At 32.4% G+C, this 14,815-nt stretch overlaps 1 protein-coding gene across 1 annotated transcript in view; it reads right to left on the reverse strand.

Annotated features, from left to right (window-relative positions):
* The window catches only part of DPYD (dihydropyrimidine dehydrogenase), a 956,758-nt gene that overhangs the window by 682,468 nt on the left and 259,475 nt on the right, over positions 1-14,815 (reverse strand). Inside the window, exon 5 of the mRNA XM_074262758.1 lies at positions 2,109-2,270. Coding sequence (XP_074118859.1) covers positions 2,109-2,270 — 162 coding nt within the window. The remainder of the gene's footprint in view (positions 1-2,108; positions 2,271-14,815) is intronic.

A 14,815-nucleotide genomic window follows, 5' to 3' on the forward strand; every position in this document is an offset into this window, starting at 1 on the left:
AGAAAACTTTTTTTAGACACATGTTTAGGCTCTTTCTATGGTAGCAGTTTTATCTGAAGAAAACGGAAGCAATCTAAGTGGAAGGCTAAATGTCTAACTATTATTTTTCTGAGTGTAGAGCAGAGGCATAGCCCTCCCTCAATTAAATACAATTCACTTGCATGCCATAGCTTCATCTCCCTGATGTCATGATCTTTTTTTGAGAACGAAGGACAAACAACAATCTCTGTCATATTTATCTCTCCACATTGTTTCATTTTATTTTGGGCTATATGGGTGCATGTCTTTTTCATGAAGTGTAACATCAAGCAGTGAATAAAAATGAATTTGCTTTGAATGCTCGATTTACAGAGGAGTGTAAATGAATGTTATGAATTAAGCAAAGGTTCTTTTGAGTCCTTAACATGTTGATCATTCCCTAAAATTATCTGGTAAATCTAAAACTACTTTAAATTTACTTTTTATTCATGGAATGGAGGGAGAGAAAGAAAGAGACAGAGAGAAACAGAGCGAGCCAAAGCCAGATACAGAGAAAGAGACAGAGACAGATAGACACACACACACAGATACAGGGATATACACACTGAGAGAGACAGATAGACAGAGACAGACAGAGAGATAGAGATAGAGACATATATACAGAGGAACAAAAATAGAAAGGTGAAGGAAGGGGAGAAGAAAAAGAAAAAAAGAGAAAGAAAAAGGAAAAGGAAAATGAAAGATAAGAAAGGAAAAGAACAGAAAAAGGAGAAAAGAAAAGAAAAAAGTTAAAGCTAAGGATTTATTGCAAGTACTCTGGTTCCCAAAGTGTTTCCATTTTTCTCACTCCCTATAGAGCTACTTTAGAATAAACCTGTCAGGAAGCAGGCAGAGATGAGTACTGATTTATTAATAACAGTAAAATGTGACTTAGACTTCAAGATACATTAAAATCGGTGAAGGATCACTTAAATCTAGGGAATGGACCATTGTTTCTATGTTCAAAATGATTCTCTAAGAAAATCAGACATTAGGTAGAGCAAGTGAGCCATTAGCTTAAAAAACAGTAAGAATAAAGAAAAAAAAATTTAAGATGATAAACATTTCCTGTCAAATTTTCACCAAAGGATAGGAAAGTAATTGTGTTTAAACCTTCAAGAATCTTTCTGAAATTAGAATAAGAAAATAAATGAAATCTCTCATTTAGCCATTTATGTTAAGTGTTGAAAGAAAACCTTCACAGGGGGCATTTTGATGTTCCTGATAATCAAAATGGCTAGGAAGGAATCCAAAAGGAGAGACCTGTCCACCCCTTTGCTGACAAATTGTATGACAGCATGTTGCTACTTCATCTTGTAACAAATTTGCATTCTAATATTAGTGATCAAGTCTCCATCATACTGCTACATAAGAGCTATATTAGAGAAGTTATGTAAACTTGTGTTTAGGCTGTTGCACAAAAAACTTCTTGGTGAAAGGGAAGATAAAGAAATTCAGAGTGACCAAAAAAGCTTTTCATTTTGATTGGTTGAAGCACAATTAACAAACAGTTAATTTGACTTGGCCAATACTTCCTTCCCTCATATTACTTTTTTTAAATGTTAATAATTTTCTTTAAAGTTTCACATTCCAAATTCTATCCTGCCCCTTCTTCCCTGAGATGGTAGACAATAAAATATAGATCATATTGATCACTTTTTCTCATAGAATCATTAACCATTAGTAATGGAAAAAATCATCTAATCCGTTCAATCTGACCCCCTCTTATTCATTTCAGGAAGTTAGCTCTTTAACAATTGGGTTATTTTTTCCCTCCCAATGATAAAGGTCATGCATATTTTCTGCTTCATTGAGCCCCTAATTTATATAACTGTTTGAGTCACAAATGCATTTTAATAAGCTTCTGGTATTATAACTAATTTGACATATGGTTTTATGAAATTCCATTTTGTAGCCAAATTGCTGAACAAGCTGTAATAAAGATACTGTTTATATTATACATTAAACATTTCTTCCAGGCACTCTATTGAAAATCTTAGAATTCAGCAAAGCAAAGAGAAGAGTTATAATCACTTAAAAATCTTGGTGCATTTTAAAGAAAAATACGGCCATCTGTATGGCTCACATACCTCCGTAGCAAACTGCTGCAAGCCACCAATATTAATTGGTCCCTCTTCTGATGCATATAAATTGCATCCACCTACACAAAGATCTGAAGTTGGACACACCATTCCACAACTCAAACCAAGTGGATTATCGGAAAAGATCATCTTAGCTGCTCCATAGTAGTTCTGCATATACAAAATAAAATAAACAATGCCATTACATACTGGAAAAATGAAAGATATAAGAAATAGAAATATTTGCAATATTTAATTTATTAGCAATATGATTTAAAAATCATTAAAGATTTGAAAATGTCTCTGTTGTATATACTACTATGTGCCCAGTGAACATTTAATGAATCATCATCATTTTATAATATTTATCAAGCTTCCTTAATTAAATATGATTAAATAAAATTAGAAAATATTAACCATTCATGAATTTTATAAAATATTTTCAATATTTAAATAAATTGAACTAGTTTTAAATTTAGTTGTCATCTAAATACATACTGACTGTAAATATCTAATTTCATTTTTAATAAGAGTAACTTTTTTTCCTTTATATGATTTAGACTGTGGAAATATATGGAGAAAATCCAAAACCTAATAATGTTAGACTAAAATCTTCTGTAGTTTGTCTTGAATTACTCTCAATTCCTCTATGGTTTTCCCTTGCTAACTTGTCCTGAGCTCCTCATTTTCTTTCTCCTCAGGTTCAACTCAATTCCAGCAATCCATTTATAAATTTCACAACACAATTTTAAAGTTCTGTATGTATGTAATGCCAATTCATGTACCCTTGTTCTCTATAAATGTGATACAATTTTTCTGAGTATTCATGAGTCCTTTAACATCCACACACAATCTGGCACAGCACTAGAAATCACAAAGAACCAATGTCCACCAATATCCTAAAACAATCTTAAATGAAGCCTGTAAATGCCATTCATCTTTTCCACCTCACTCTCCTTCTGTATTACATGTGTGAATTTCTACTCCAGTATTCATAGAATCCTGGAAATTTAGAGTCTGTCCATTTTCACTTTCACTCTATTTTTTGCCATAATGACTATCGATGGCTCCTTGCCTGAATAAAGGGGAGTCAAAACAAAACTAAGCTGGCCTTTGTTGCCTCACTGGTCATCAGTTCAAACCTTTGCTCTTTACTTCCCCTTCTGAGACTATCCCCTCATCTTTACAGATCACTTTTCCTGCAGGCAATGAGAAACCATGAAATGTCTTTGAAATTTAGTCTACTTTTAATAAAGGAATCATAATAAGACAAATATTTCCATTCTGGACTATAGCACTCCATACCTATCATGCAGTTTTTTTCCTTGTCAGGAAGATACTAATAATTACAATATGATGCTAGATTTAAGAACTGCAAAGCCTTAGACATCATCTTATCTAATCAATTCCTTTCCCTATTTTACAACTGAGGAAACTGAGGTTCGGAGAGGTTACATGACTGATGAGGTAGTACATATTCATTAAGTACCTACTATATGGGAAGCAGTGTGTTAAAATGAAGATGCAGGTAGTAAAAATAACAACAAACCCTGACTTCAAATAGTTGATAATCTATTGAGGGAAGACAATACATGAATGAAAGTTGGAAAATGGGAGTGGAGAATGAGAGGTGGGAAAAGAGACCTAGCATGATAGATGGAATCCACTGCAAAATAATGCAGCTGATAGGCATGAAGAGTTGGCTGAATTCCTGAGCTCTCTTTACATAGCTTCAAGAGGAGTATTTTGTCCTAATTTCTAGCCTCCCATATAAGGAACGGCCTGTTTCTGAAAATCAGGTCTGACAATGTCACTTTCTACTTCAACATACTCCAGTGGCTATCATCTCAAGGATGAAATTGAAATTCTCAGTTTGGGATACAAAGTCCTTTATAACATGCCCCTCCCACTTTTCCAGGATTTTTCCACCTTATAAACCTTCCACCCCACTCCATGTAATCTAGTTTGCAATGATACTGATCTCTTTAATGTCCTTCAAATAAAATCTTTCTGTTATGGACATCTTCATGGACTACTGCCATACCTGAAATATTCTTTCTCTTCATTTTTACCTCCTTCACATCCTTCATCTTCACATTCCCCTAACTTCTTTCAGGTATCAGCTAGATTCTCACTTTCTACAGGAAGTCTTTCCCAATTCCCCATTCAAGGGTCTTCCTTCCATTGATTATTTTCAGTTGACTCAGTACATATTTGCTTTTGCAAAACTATTTGCATGTGGTGTAACTTTCTTGAAAGCAAGATCTTTTGCATTTCTTTGGATCACCAGAGGTTAGTACAGTATTAGACACATAGTTAGAACTTAATTAATGTTTACTGATTAATTGATTGATAAATTAATCAATCAAACTGATTGATTCAGGAAATCCAAGTTAATAAATATTTTAAAAGGGCATAATTTATATATAATACCATGATTAAAAATTAGCTATCATAAAGACCTCTGAAAAGATTTGAGTTAAAATCCTGGATTGTCTATTTGAATCCTGTATAACACAGAGCAAATCATTTTCCCCTGTCTCAAATGTCTAAAATAATACAATCGAAATAGATGATATCTAAGGTACCTTCTAGCTCTATTATCCTACATCCAAATTCTCTGACTAAATTATATCTTAATTGTTCTTACTTTGCTAAAATTCTGTAACATGTCTACTCAAATTTAGATACAGAAATAAAGTTATTTTATGAACCATACTTTATTTCAAGCATCAGTAATCTAGGTGTATGTTCTCCTTTTCCTGGCAAAGATATCTAGCATTCTATACTTTAGTAAGTGGCTTTTCTGGACGGCTGTGTTTATAGCAATTCATCAACCTTAGCCAGCCAACATTCTGTAGATGAGCTTATTTAAGCATAGGCAATCTGGCCTTACACAAGTGACATAGGCCTTTATCTGAGAGTGTTGCAGTTTGGTAGAACCTTTATACAATACACTTACAAAGCCTTGGGAACTCAGGGTCAATTCTCTGATGAGGCATTGTGACTATAATTTACTGATGAAATAATTCATTATAGCTGCAAAATTTTGCCTTAGAGATTTTTAACATATGTGTTTTTGATTGTATCATATTATTACCTAGAAAATACATACAGAGACACACAAAGAGAGTTTTGTATGACAAATATTCAATTTTTAAATTTAAGTGAATTATACTTTTTCTTAGAATTTTCATATACTTTTTAAACATTCTTATTCGGGATATTTTAGAGTCAGTTCATAGTGCATGGTTAAAAAGCAAACCAAAACAAACAAACAAAACAAACAAACAAACATGTTTTCAGTCTGTCTATATACCTTGGAAATTGACAAACAAAAATAATCAGGGTTTATTTTAATGTTTTTCTTACTCTTTAGACTTAAGAGATTGATAGAGAAAATGTTAATAATATAGATTCAATCTGAAAGTATATTATACTGTTTATAGTGTGCTGATAAGCATTTTTCAGCTTTACAAGATAAGCTTTAGAAACCAACTTTTGGCTCTTACTATTTTATTCCTTGTCACAAACATTTGAAGAATCTATGACTTTTCAGCTTGGGAAACTTCCCAGGGAAAATATATCCACATTCAGATTCAGTTGCTTGAAAAACTCTAGAGTAAGTCACTCGCTCAGGTCAAATGGCAGATTTTGAATCCAGTTCCTTTTTGACTTTAAGAAATTATAGCATTCTGACTCTATGTAGTTATGCAGAATTGATCATTTTAATCCTAACAATTAAATATACAAATAGCCAAATACTATATAAATAGTAAGCATAATGGATTATTAGGGCAGTATATCATTATATAAAAATTTAAGAGGAAACATAAAAATTTAAGAGAAAATAATTTCCCAGTAGAATCTAACAGGAATGATATATGATTAAATTAAACCTGAGACTACATTCACAGGAATATTGATTTGGTAATGAACTCAAATTGAGTTCTTCACTTCAACTCTAAAAAGACAATATTGGTGGCAGGTGTCAAGAGTTGTATAATGCTTAGTACTGAAATGGAGCAGAGAGAGTAGTCTAACTCCTTTTTGTAGATTAGGAAACTAATATCCTGAAAAGTAATATGTAATGTCCTGGATCATATATCCAATTAGTGGGGGTTTCAAGACTAGAAGTAAGAAACTTTTCCCTTTCATTACACTGCTTCCATTTAGATGAAAAAGTAAAAAGGTTCAATGAAACCAAGGAATGATTTTGGTTTCACATTATATGGAGAAATGGTGATTATTGTAGACTGAAATGTTTTCATTACAAATCATTACTAAGATATCTAGTCAGTAATTATTATTGGCTTTGACTAAGCAAGTTGTTCTTTTTTCCTTTCTTGAATTTGTTTATTAGGTTATACATGTACATTTATTTTTTAAAATATATTTTCATATGAGTCGTGAGAGAAAAATCAGAACAAATGTGAAAAAGCATGAGGAAAAAAGACAGAAGAAAAAAAAGGTGAAAATATTATGCATTGAGCTATATTCAGTCTTCATAGTTCTCTCTTTGGATATGGATGGCATTTTTCATTTAAAGTTTATTGGAATCACCTAGGATCATTGAATTGCTATGAAGAACCAAGTCTATAATAGTTGATCATCACACAATCTTGTTGCTATATACAATGTTTTGCTTCACTATTTGCTTCATCAGCATCAGTTCATATAAATCTTTCCAGGCTTTTCTAAAATCATCCTGTTTATCATGTTTTCATAGAATAATAATATTCCATTACTTTCATATACTATAATTTACTTGGCCATTACTTAATTGATGACCATTCCAATTCTTTGCTACCATAAAAGAGTAAGTCTTTTCCCTTCTTTTATGCTCTCTGATACAGACCCAATAGTGGTACAGCTGCATTAAAGGTTATATGCAGTTTTGTAGCCCTCTGGGCATAGCAAGTTGTTTTTAAACTTTTTCATTTCCCCGCTCAACTCAAAAAGTCTTCATGCTTCTAAGCTTAGCCCACTATAATTCAGGCATTAAGTATAAATGCATGGTTAGATTTCAAGGATAAAACTCATTCAAGGATAAAAACATCTGTTAAATATTTACGATATGTAGATAATGAGCAAAAAAAAACTTTACAAATATCTAATTTAATCATTACAACTACTCTGGGAGGTGGTTGTTATTATTATCCTCATTTTATCATTGAAGAAAATGAGGCATTTCCAAAATATATAGGGAATTGACTCAAATTTATAAGAAATCAGGCCATTCTCCAATTGATAAATGGTCAAAGGATATGAACAGATAATTTTCAGATGAAGAAATTGAAACTATTTCTACTCATATGAAAAGGTGCTCCAAGTTATTATTATTATTAGTCAGAGAAGTGTAAATTAAGACAACTCTGAGATACCAGTACACACCTCTCAGATTGGCTAAGATGACAGGAAAAGATAATGACAAATGTTGGAGGGGATGTGGGAAAACTAGGACATTGATGCATTGTTGGTGGAGTTGTGAATACATCCAGTCATTCTGGAGAGCAATCTGGAACTATGCTCAAAAAGTTATCAAACTGGGCATATCCTTTTATCCAGCAGTGTTTCTATTGGATTTACATCCTAAATAGATCTTAAAGAAGGGAAAGGGACCCACATGTACAAAAAATGTTTGTGGCAGCCCTTTTTGTAATGGCAAGAAACTGGAAACTGAGTGGATGCCCATCAATTGGAGAATGACTGAATAAATTGTGGTATATGAATGTTATGGAATACTATTGTTCTGTAAGAAATGACCAGCAGGATGATTTCAGAGAGGCCTGGAGAGACTTACATGAACTGATGCTGAGTGAAATGAGCAGAACCAGAAGATCATTATATACTTCAACAACAATACTATGTGAGGATCAATTCTGATGGACATGGCCATCTTCAACAATGAGGATTCAAACCAGTTCCAATTGTTCAGTAATAAAGAGAAACACCTATACACAGAGAGAGAACTATGGAAATAAGTGTGGATCGCAACATAGCCTTTTCACTCTTTCTGTTATTGTTTGCTTGCGTTCTTGTTTTCTTTCTCAGGTTTTGTCCTCTTTCTAGATCTGATATTTCTTGTGCATCAAGATAAATGTATAAATATGTATACATATATTGGATAACATATTTAACACGTATTGGAATACCTGCCATCTAGGGGAAGAGATGGGGAGAAGGAGGGGAAAAGTTGGAACAGGTTTTGCAAGGGTCAATGTTGAAAAATTACTCATGCATGCGTTTTGTAAATAAAAAGCTATAATAATAAACATTTTTAAAAGACTAAACAACAGGAAAAAAAATGAGGCAGACAGGTTAAATGGTTTGTTCATGATCACATTTGAACTTACATTTTCCTGATTCTAGGCTTAGGGCTCTATCTGCTATACAACCTAGCTTTTTATAAATCCAATAAGCATCTATTAAGTATCTACTTCATATATATATATAAGGTATTGACTGACCTCCCAACACATTGAACTTCAACTCACTCAATATGTCTAAACATGTGTGCTTTGCCCTGGTGGTAATACCATCAACTTCTACGTTATATTAGTTTAAGATTTATATTTTTCCAACTTTTCTCTTTCTCTTAAACCTCCCCAATTATTTTAACTGCCTCGCTCCCTTTCACTGCTCTGTTTTATATACCTTTTGTATCAGCTATACTAGACTATTTACCATTTACCAAATATGTCTTAAGCTTTACTTAATCTGTACCCCTACTCATGATGCTACCTTAGCTTGGAAATCCTTTTGTTCTCTACCTCATGTTGAAATGTTAATCTCCTTCAAGTTCAATTTCTGATCATTCCTTTTTCATAAAACTTTTCTTGACATGATTTTCTCTCTAACAAATTGTAACTTCTCTTTTTTAATGCTTTCATAACTACCTTTCTAAAACTATTTTTGCAGACTTTAGCCTTGCTTCATATCCATCTTTTAATAATCCCCTTTGTTAATTATAAATTCCTTGAGTGCAATGATCATTATTTTATATGGCCCAAGGCAGTTAGGTTAGGGCCCTATGCAAATTGAAGATTCATTGAACTGAAGACTTGTTTGAGAAGATTTGAACTTTTTGAAGGAGGTTACATTTATTATATACTGCTTTCTGTAATAAATATCTTTTGAATATTCCAATGAGAGAAAGAACAAAAAATAAATAATGACAGCTAGAGAATATGAAAAGAGAAATAAGAAGAAGGTGAAAGATTGGTAAGACCTCCTTACTTTGCTAATAAGTATTAAAAATGATTTTGATTCATTTTCACCAAAATAAGAGATGTGATTATAGGAGCAGAAACTGTGGCTAAGTGTAATAATAGTAGTACTTCACTAGCCAGTAAGATAACTAGTACAAGTATTATTAGTGCTATTTTACAGTTGAGGTTAAAACTCAGAAGTTAAGTGAATTATTCACTTAGCACCATGGCTCAGGACATGGTGTTAGAGAGTTCATGGTTCATACAAATCTCTAATGCACTATTCTAACTCTATTAAAAACAGGAAATATAATATGATATCATGCAGAGAAAGATAAAAGTATTAGTTCAAAATGCATCCAAAACAAAACACCCAATCAGAAATTTAAAAGTCCCAGTTTTGTACTCACAAATTTCTTTTTAAATAGTCCCAAATTTGGCTTCAAAATCAGAAGCATAATAAAAATTTGATGATAATCAGAACCATAATAGAAAATTGGGGAATAATATCTCAAAGTAGCTGCCTGGAGTACTTCGATACATTTTTGTCTTTCATAACCAAAGAAAAGATTTGTGATATTCTTCTGAAGTCTCCTTTTGAATAGCAGAAGATTCACAAATTATTTTTTAAAATCTTTCTTTGGAAGGAAAACAGGGAGAGACAAAGGGATAAAGAAGAAGGGGAAAAGAAAGTTATCTAGAATTTTGTTAAAAAGAATACTTGGGAGAATCAATACTCTGCTTCTTATAGAAAACAAAGCCTATTTGCATTATTCAATTTGTTCCTAATTTTTATTTTCTATGCAATAAATTATATTATGTACTGAGCCTGCATATTTGAGGATAAGGTGAAGGAAACGAAAGCCACAAAAGAAGCATCTGCTCCTAGATTTCATAAACTATCATTTTGAAAAACAATATATTTTAAATCTTCTTTTAAGAAGAATAAAAATAATAAAAATGTAATGTCATGTTTAAGGGTGCCATTTTAAAATCTAAAAGGAAATATGGGTGTTAATATTCTCTCCAGACCATTAACTCTCCCATATTGTGCAGGTGCTATATTTCTGACTACTCAATGGAAATTTTTAAAGTATGTTCTTTCATACACTATGTATCATTTGTGTGAGTTAATGTTTTTGTAAGAACTTTAACTTTTTATTCTAGTTTTTTCAACTTTAAGTTCATAGCATTTCATTATTGCCATTGATCAGGAATCTAATAATTTTTATAGTTATTACCAAAAAGTATGGAAAACTCACAAACCAGGCCTCCTGTCATATGATAATTACAAATTTAACAAAGAGTCCCAGAGCATTTAGGCTTGTATTTCTCTATAAAATTATCGATACAGCTGGTGAATTTATTTTAAAGTGCTGCATTCCTTCTTCCAAAGACAATTTTCACAGATGGAGCAACCCTTTGAAGAAAAGCCTTAGTCTGTTATGTTTTAAAAATAATTTGGTTGAATTTCACTAACTTGAAAATTATTTTTGGTAGGAAGAAAGCACTATAGAAATTGCTTGTATTTCTGTATTGGAACACAAAATGAGTATGCTTTATTTCACTTCACCAAGAACAATAAAAAGAAAGTTAATAAAGAGAAATTAGTCAATCAATATCTATAACATGGAGAAGATATCCAATCATTATTTAGAAGAATAGTGTCTAGAAAAATCACTTAACAGTCTTTCAGTCATTCAACAAGAGTATCTACTGTTTTTCTTTGTCTTGAGAGATTTTATTTATAATGAGAAAAAATATAATATAGAGATAATTATTATTCTCACAGGTAACTCCAAGGTTAGGAAAAGAGGGAAGCATCTTCTCTGAATTTTATAGTCTTGGTTTTTTTAAGCACTAAGAGTTTATGTGACTTGACCACAGTCACACAGCATGTGTCCGAGGTGAGACTTTAATCCAGTTGTTTTCCTGATTGCGAGATAATAACTTCTTTTCCACCATTCTATCCAAACTGCCTATAGAAATACAGTTTACTTCTGATTCTTGAGGGCCATGAGTGTTAATGAAGTCATGCATATAGACATAAAACGCTAAAATGTATGACACGGTTTTAATATTCTAGATAAAATTTGTTGAGAAATCTCCCCAATGTAAAAGAGCTTTGCCCTTATGTAGCCATGTGGTCCACCTAATAAAGCTATAATGGAATCAGTGTCTATTAACCTTTAACGTTGATCCCTGCCCACAGTTCATCATTTCCTTGTTCATCAAAACTCCTTATTCCCTCACCAGCAATCTCTTAATGAGCTCTTGGCTAGACTTGAGACTAGCTGGATTAGTCCCAATGCACATTTCTTAAAAGTGACACTTTTCAGCTATGAAAAGGCATTGGGGAGAACATGCACAACATCCATTTTTGCAAGTATAAGAGCTCTAACTGCAGAACTGGCAATGGTGAGAGATATAATGGGTGTTTTAAATTGCAACAAATGCTGTTAGAATGGTTCCATTTAGATTTCTTTTTAAACTGTACTTTGTACTAGAGAGATTAATTTGAAAGGAAATTAATACAAATTGGATAGCTATAGTTATGTCTTGGTACAACATGTCTGGTTTAAACTCAAATACTTTGTTATTCATTCTTTTCAGTTATATCTGATTCTTCATGACTCCCAATTGGAGTTTTTTTTTGACAAATATACTGGATTGTTTGTATTTCCTTCACCAGCTCATTTTAGAGATGAGGATACTGAGGCAAATATGGTTAAGTGACTTATGGTAAGTCACACAGATACTAAGTGACTGAGGTCAGATTTGAACTCTCAAGGATGAGTCTTTCTGACTTTCGACTGAACTTCTATTTGCTATGCCAACCTGCTGTCCTAAAACAAAATTCATAGTTTATTAAATAAATTAATCAATTGAATTTTTAAAACATTTAAAAATTAAAGGGTATTCAATAATCTCTCTCTACCTGAAGTATCCATCTTAATCAAACTAAAGCAATTCTAGTTATGTCTGAGTAAAATTAAAGTTTCCCATTTTGAACAAGCTTTGTACTTTCTTGTCTCTGTGGCTTTGTTTTTTGGCAATTACTAATGACTAGAATGATCTTAATGTCTACTCAATCTGTTAATATTACATGGTCTTCAAAAAAATAAAATGTGGCATTTGTCTTAGATAGCATTAATAGAAATATAAAATCCAGAAGTTTTTTTTTTTCAGTCCAGTTCTGTGTAATCATAAATCTATCTTATCCAAACACACATGGATGCCATATTTTACAAATGAAAAGGATAAATGTGATGTTATACTAAAAATGTAACCAGAGTGAAAGGAAAATCTCATACTGCTTTTATTGTGAATCACCTGAACAAGCTAGAGAATCCAAGAGAAGAGGAAGCTTGGTGGAGAATATACAACATAAAGGATTTTCCAAATGGACTGGAGAGTAATCTTTAAACATTTGACTGCTCTCTTATGACTATGTGATTTTAAATCATTTCATTTTTTTCTAGGTTTTAGATTTCTCACATAAGCTGAAGGTATTAGACTATGCAATTTCTATTTTAATCCAACTCTAATTCTTGTGAACTTGTTTATGACCTTGGAGATCAGAACTAATGAATACAATTTTATAGAGGCAGATTTTGCCTCAATGAAAGAAAAAAAACTTTCATGGTATTCTACAAATGAAAGATAATTTAGAACTCTTCTAACTAAAACCCAAAACATGATTGCCCTATACAATATTTCCCACAGGTACTCATTTAAACTCGGTTTGAATCTCTGCTATTGAGGGATTAATCACCTAATAGTAAAAATCCATTCAAATGTAGACATAATTATTAGAAGGAATAGTTAAGGGATACATTGGATAAAATGCCAGCTCTAAGGTCAGGAAATTCTGAGTTCAATTCTGGTCTCAGATTCACCCTAGCTAAGTGACCCTGGGTAGATCCCTTAATCCTATTTGCCTTAGTTTCTTCATCTATAAAATGAGTTACAGAAGGAAATGACAAATTACTCCGATATCTTTGCCAAGAAAACCCCAAAATGGGTCACAAAGACCATACAACAAAAATTTATGTTTTATTTTCTTATACTGAGTTGAAATATGTATTTTTGTACTGTATGAGGATGTATTCTGATGGAAGTGGAAATCTTCAACATAAAGAAGATCCAACTCACTTCCAGTTGATCAATGATGGACAGAAATAACTACACCCAGAGAAGGAACACTGGGAAGTGAATGTAAATTGTTAGCACTACTGTCTATCTACCCAGGTTACTTATACCTTCGGAAGCTAATAATTAATGTGCAACAAGAAAATGGTATTTACACACATATATTGTATCTAGGTTATATTGTAACATATCTAAAATGTATGGGATTACCTGTCATCGGGGGGAGGGAGTGGAGGGAGGGAGGGGATAATTTGGAAAAATGAATAAAAAAAAAGAAAAGAAATATGTATTTTTGTAATGTACTAGTCCTAGTTCTCTTATCTCTGAACACATATAATATATCTAATCCACTCTTCCAATGCTGAAGTAATTAGGACCCATTACTTGGTCAAGGAGTGGCTTTAAAGAATTGTTATAGAAAATTCTTATTTGGATAAGGGTTGAAATATATAATCTCTATGGTATCTCAAGTATTCTAAATCATTTCTTATTTGCTTGAATTTCTAGAATTGGCATCTTGACAATTTCATACTTTCCATATTGTTATTTATGCTTTTTTGTTGTTAGCTATTTTTACCTGTTTTCATGCCATTTCCCCAATGAGATTGTAAAGTCCTTGAAGGCAGTTACTGTGTCTCTTACTTCTTTGCAAACCCCAAAGAACCCAGGCAAAATGCTTCAAGCATATTACACTCTCAATAAATATTTACTGATTTATTGAGTGGTTGAATTAATGAATGCCAGAAAGAAGCATGGTCAAATAACTTGTATAGCGGGCTATGACAGCAAAATCTCAAACAACGATAGCTGGAAAAAATGTTTTAAAGATTTACTGATACAGCCTTCAGCTCTGACTAGCAAACAATTGTAGTCTATAAACCAGCCTGCCATGCAGTTCTAAGGGATGGGATTTTTATTCTTCTTGATAAACACTTCTGAAAGAAGTCCTCTTACATAAGTTACTTAAAGGATAATCTTTACATGTCTATAGCCTCAAAAGAACTATTTCTTGATTGGTCTATTCAGCTACATTCAACAACTTGCTAGTAGTGGTATTTTTTAAGCACAAAGAACAATAAGGAATATAACATAGTAATTGAAATAATTTTATGGAAGAAGGCTTACCAAGGCTTTGAAAATGTTTTCCCCAAGTACCTAAGCTGTTAAGACTTTTCAAAAGGAACTTATGTGAGGTAGGGGTAACTTGAAAACACACATACACACACGCATACACACATGTGAGTGTAGAGATACCTGTTTATTAAAATATGATGTGATAGATTTTATTAAAAATATGATACAAATTCCTCTTTTATCTAAGTTGATAAAGGAGACTCCCAACCTTATAATGCC

This window comes from Sminthopsis crassicaudata, chromosome 4 (assembly GCF_048593235.1).
Source record: "Sminthopsis crassicaudata isolate SCR6 chromosome 4, ASM4859323v1, whole genome shotgun sequence".
NCBI lineage: Eukaryota > Metazoa > Chordata > Mammalia > Dasyuromorphia > Dasyuridae > Sminthopsis > Sminthopsis crassicaudata.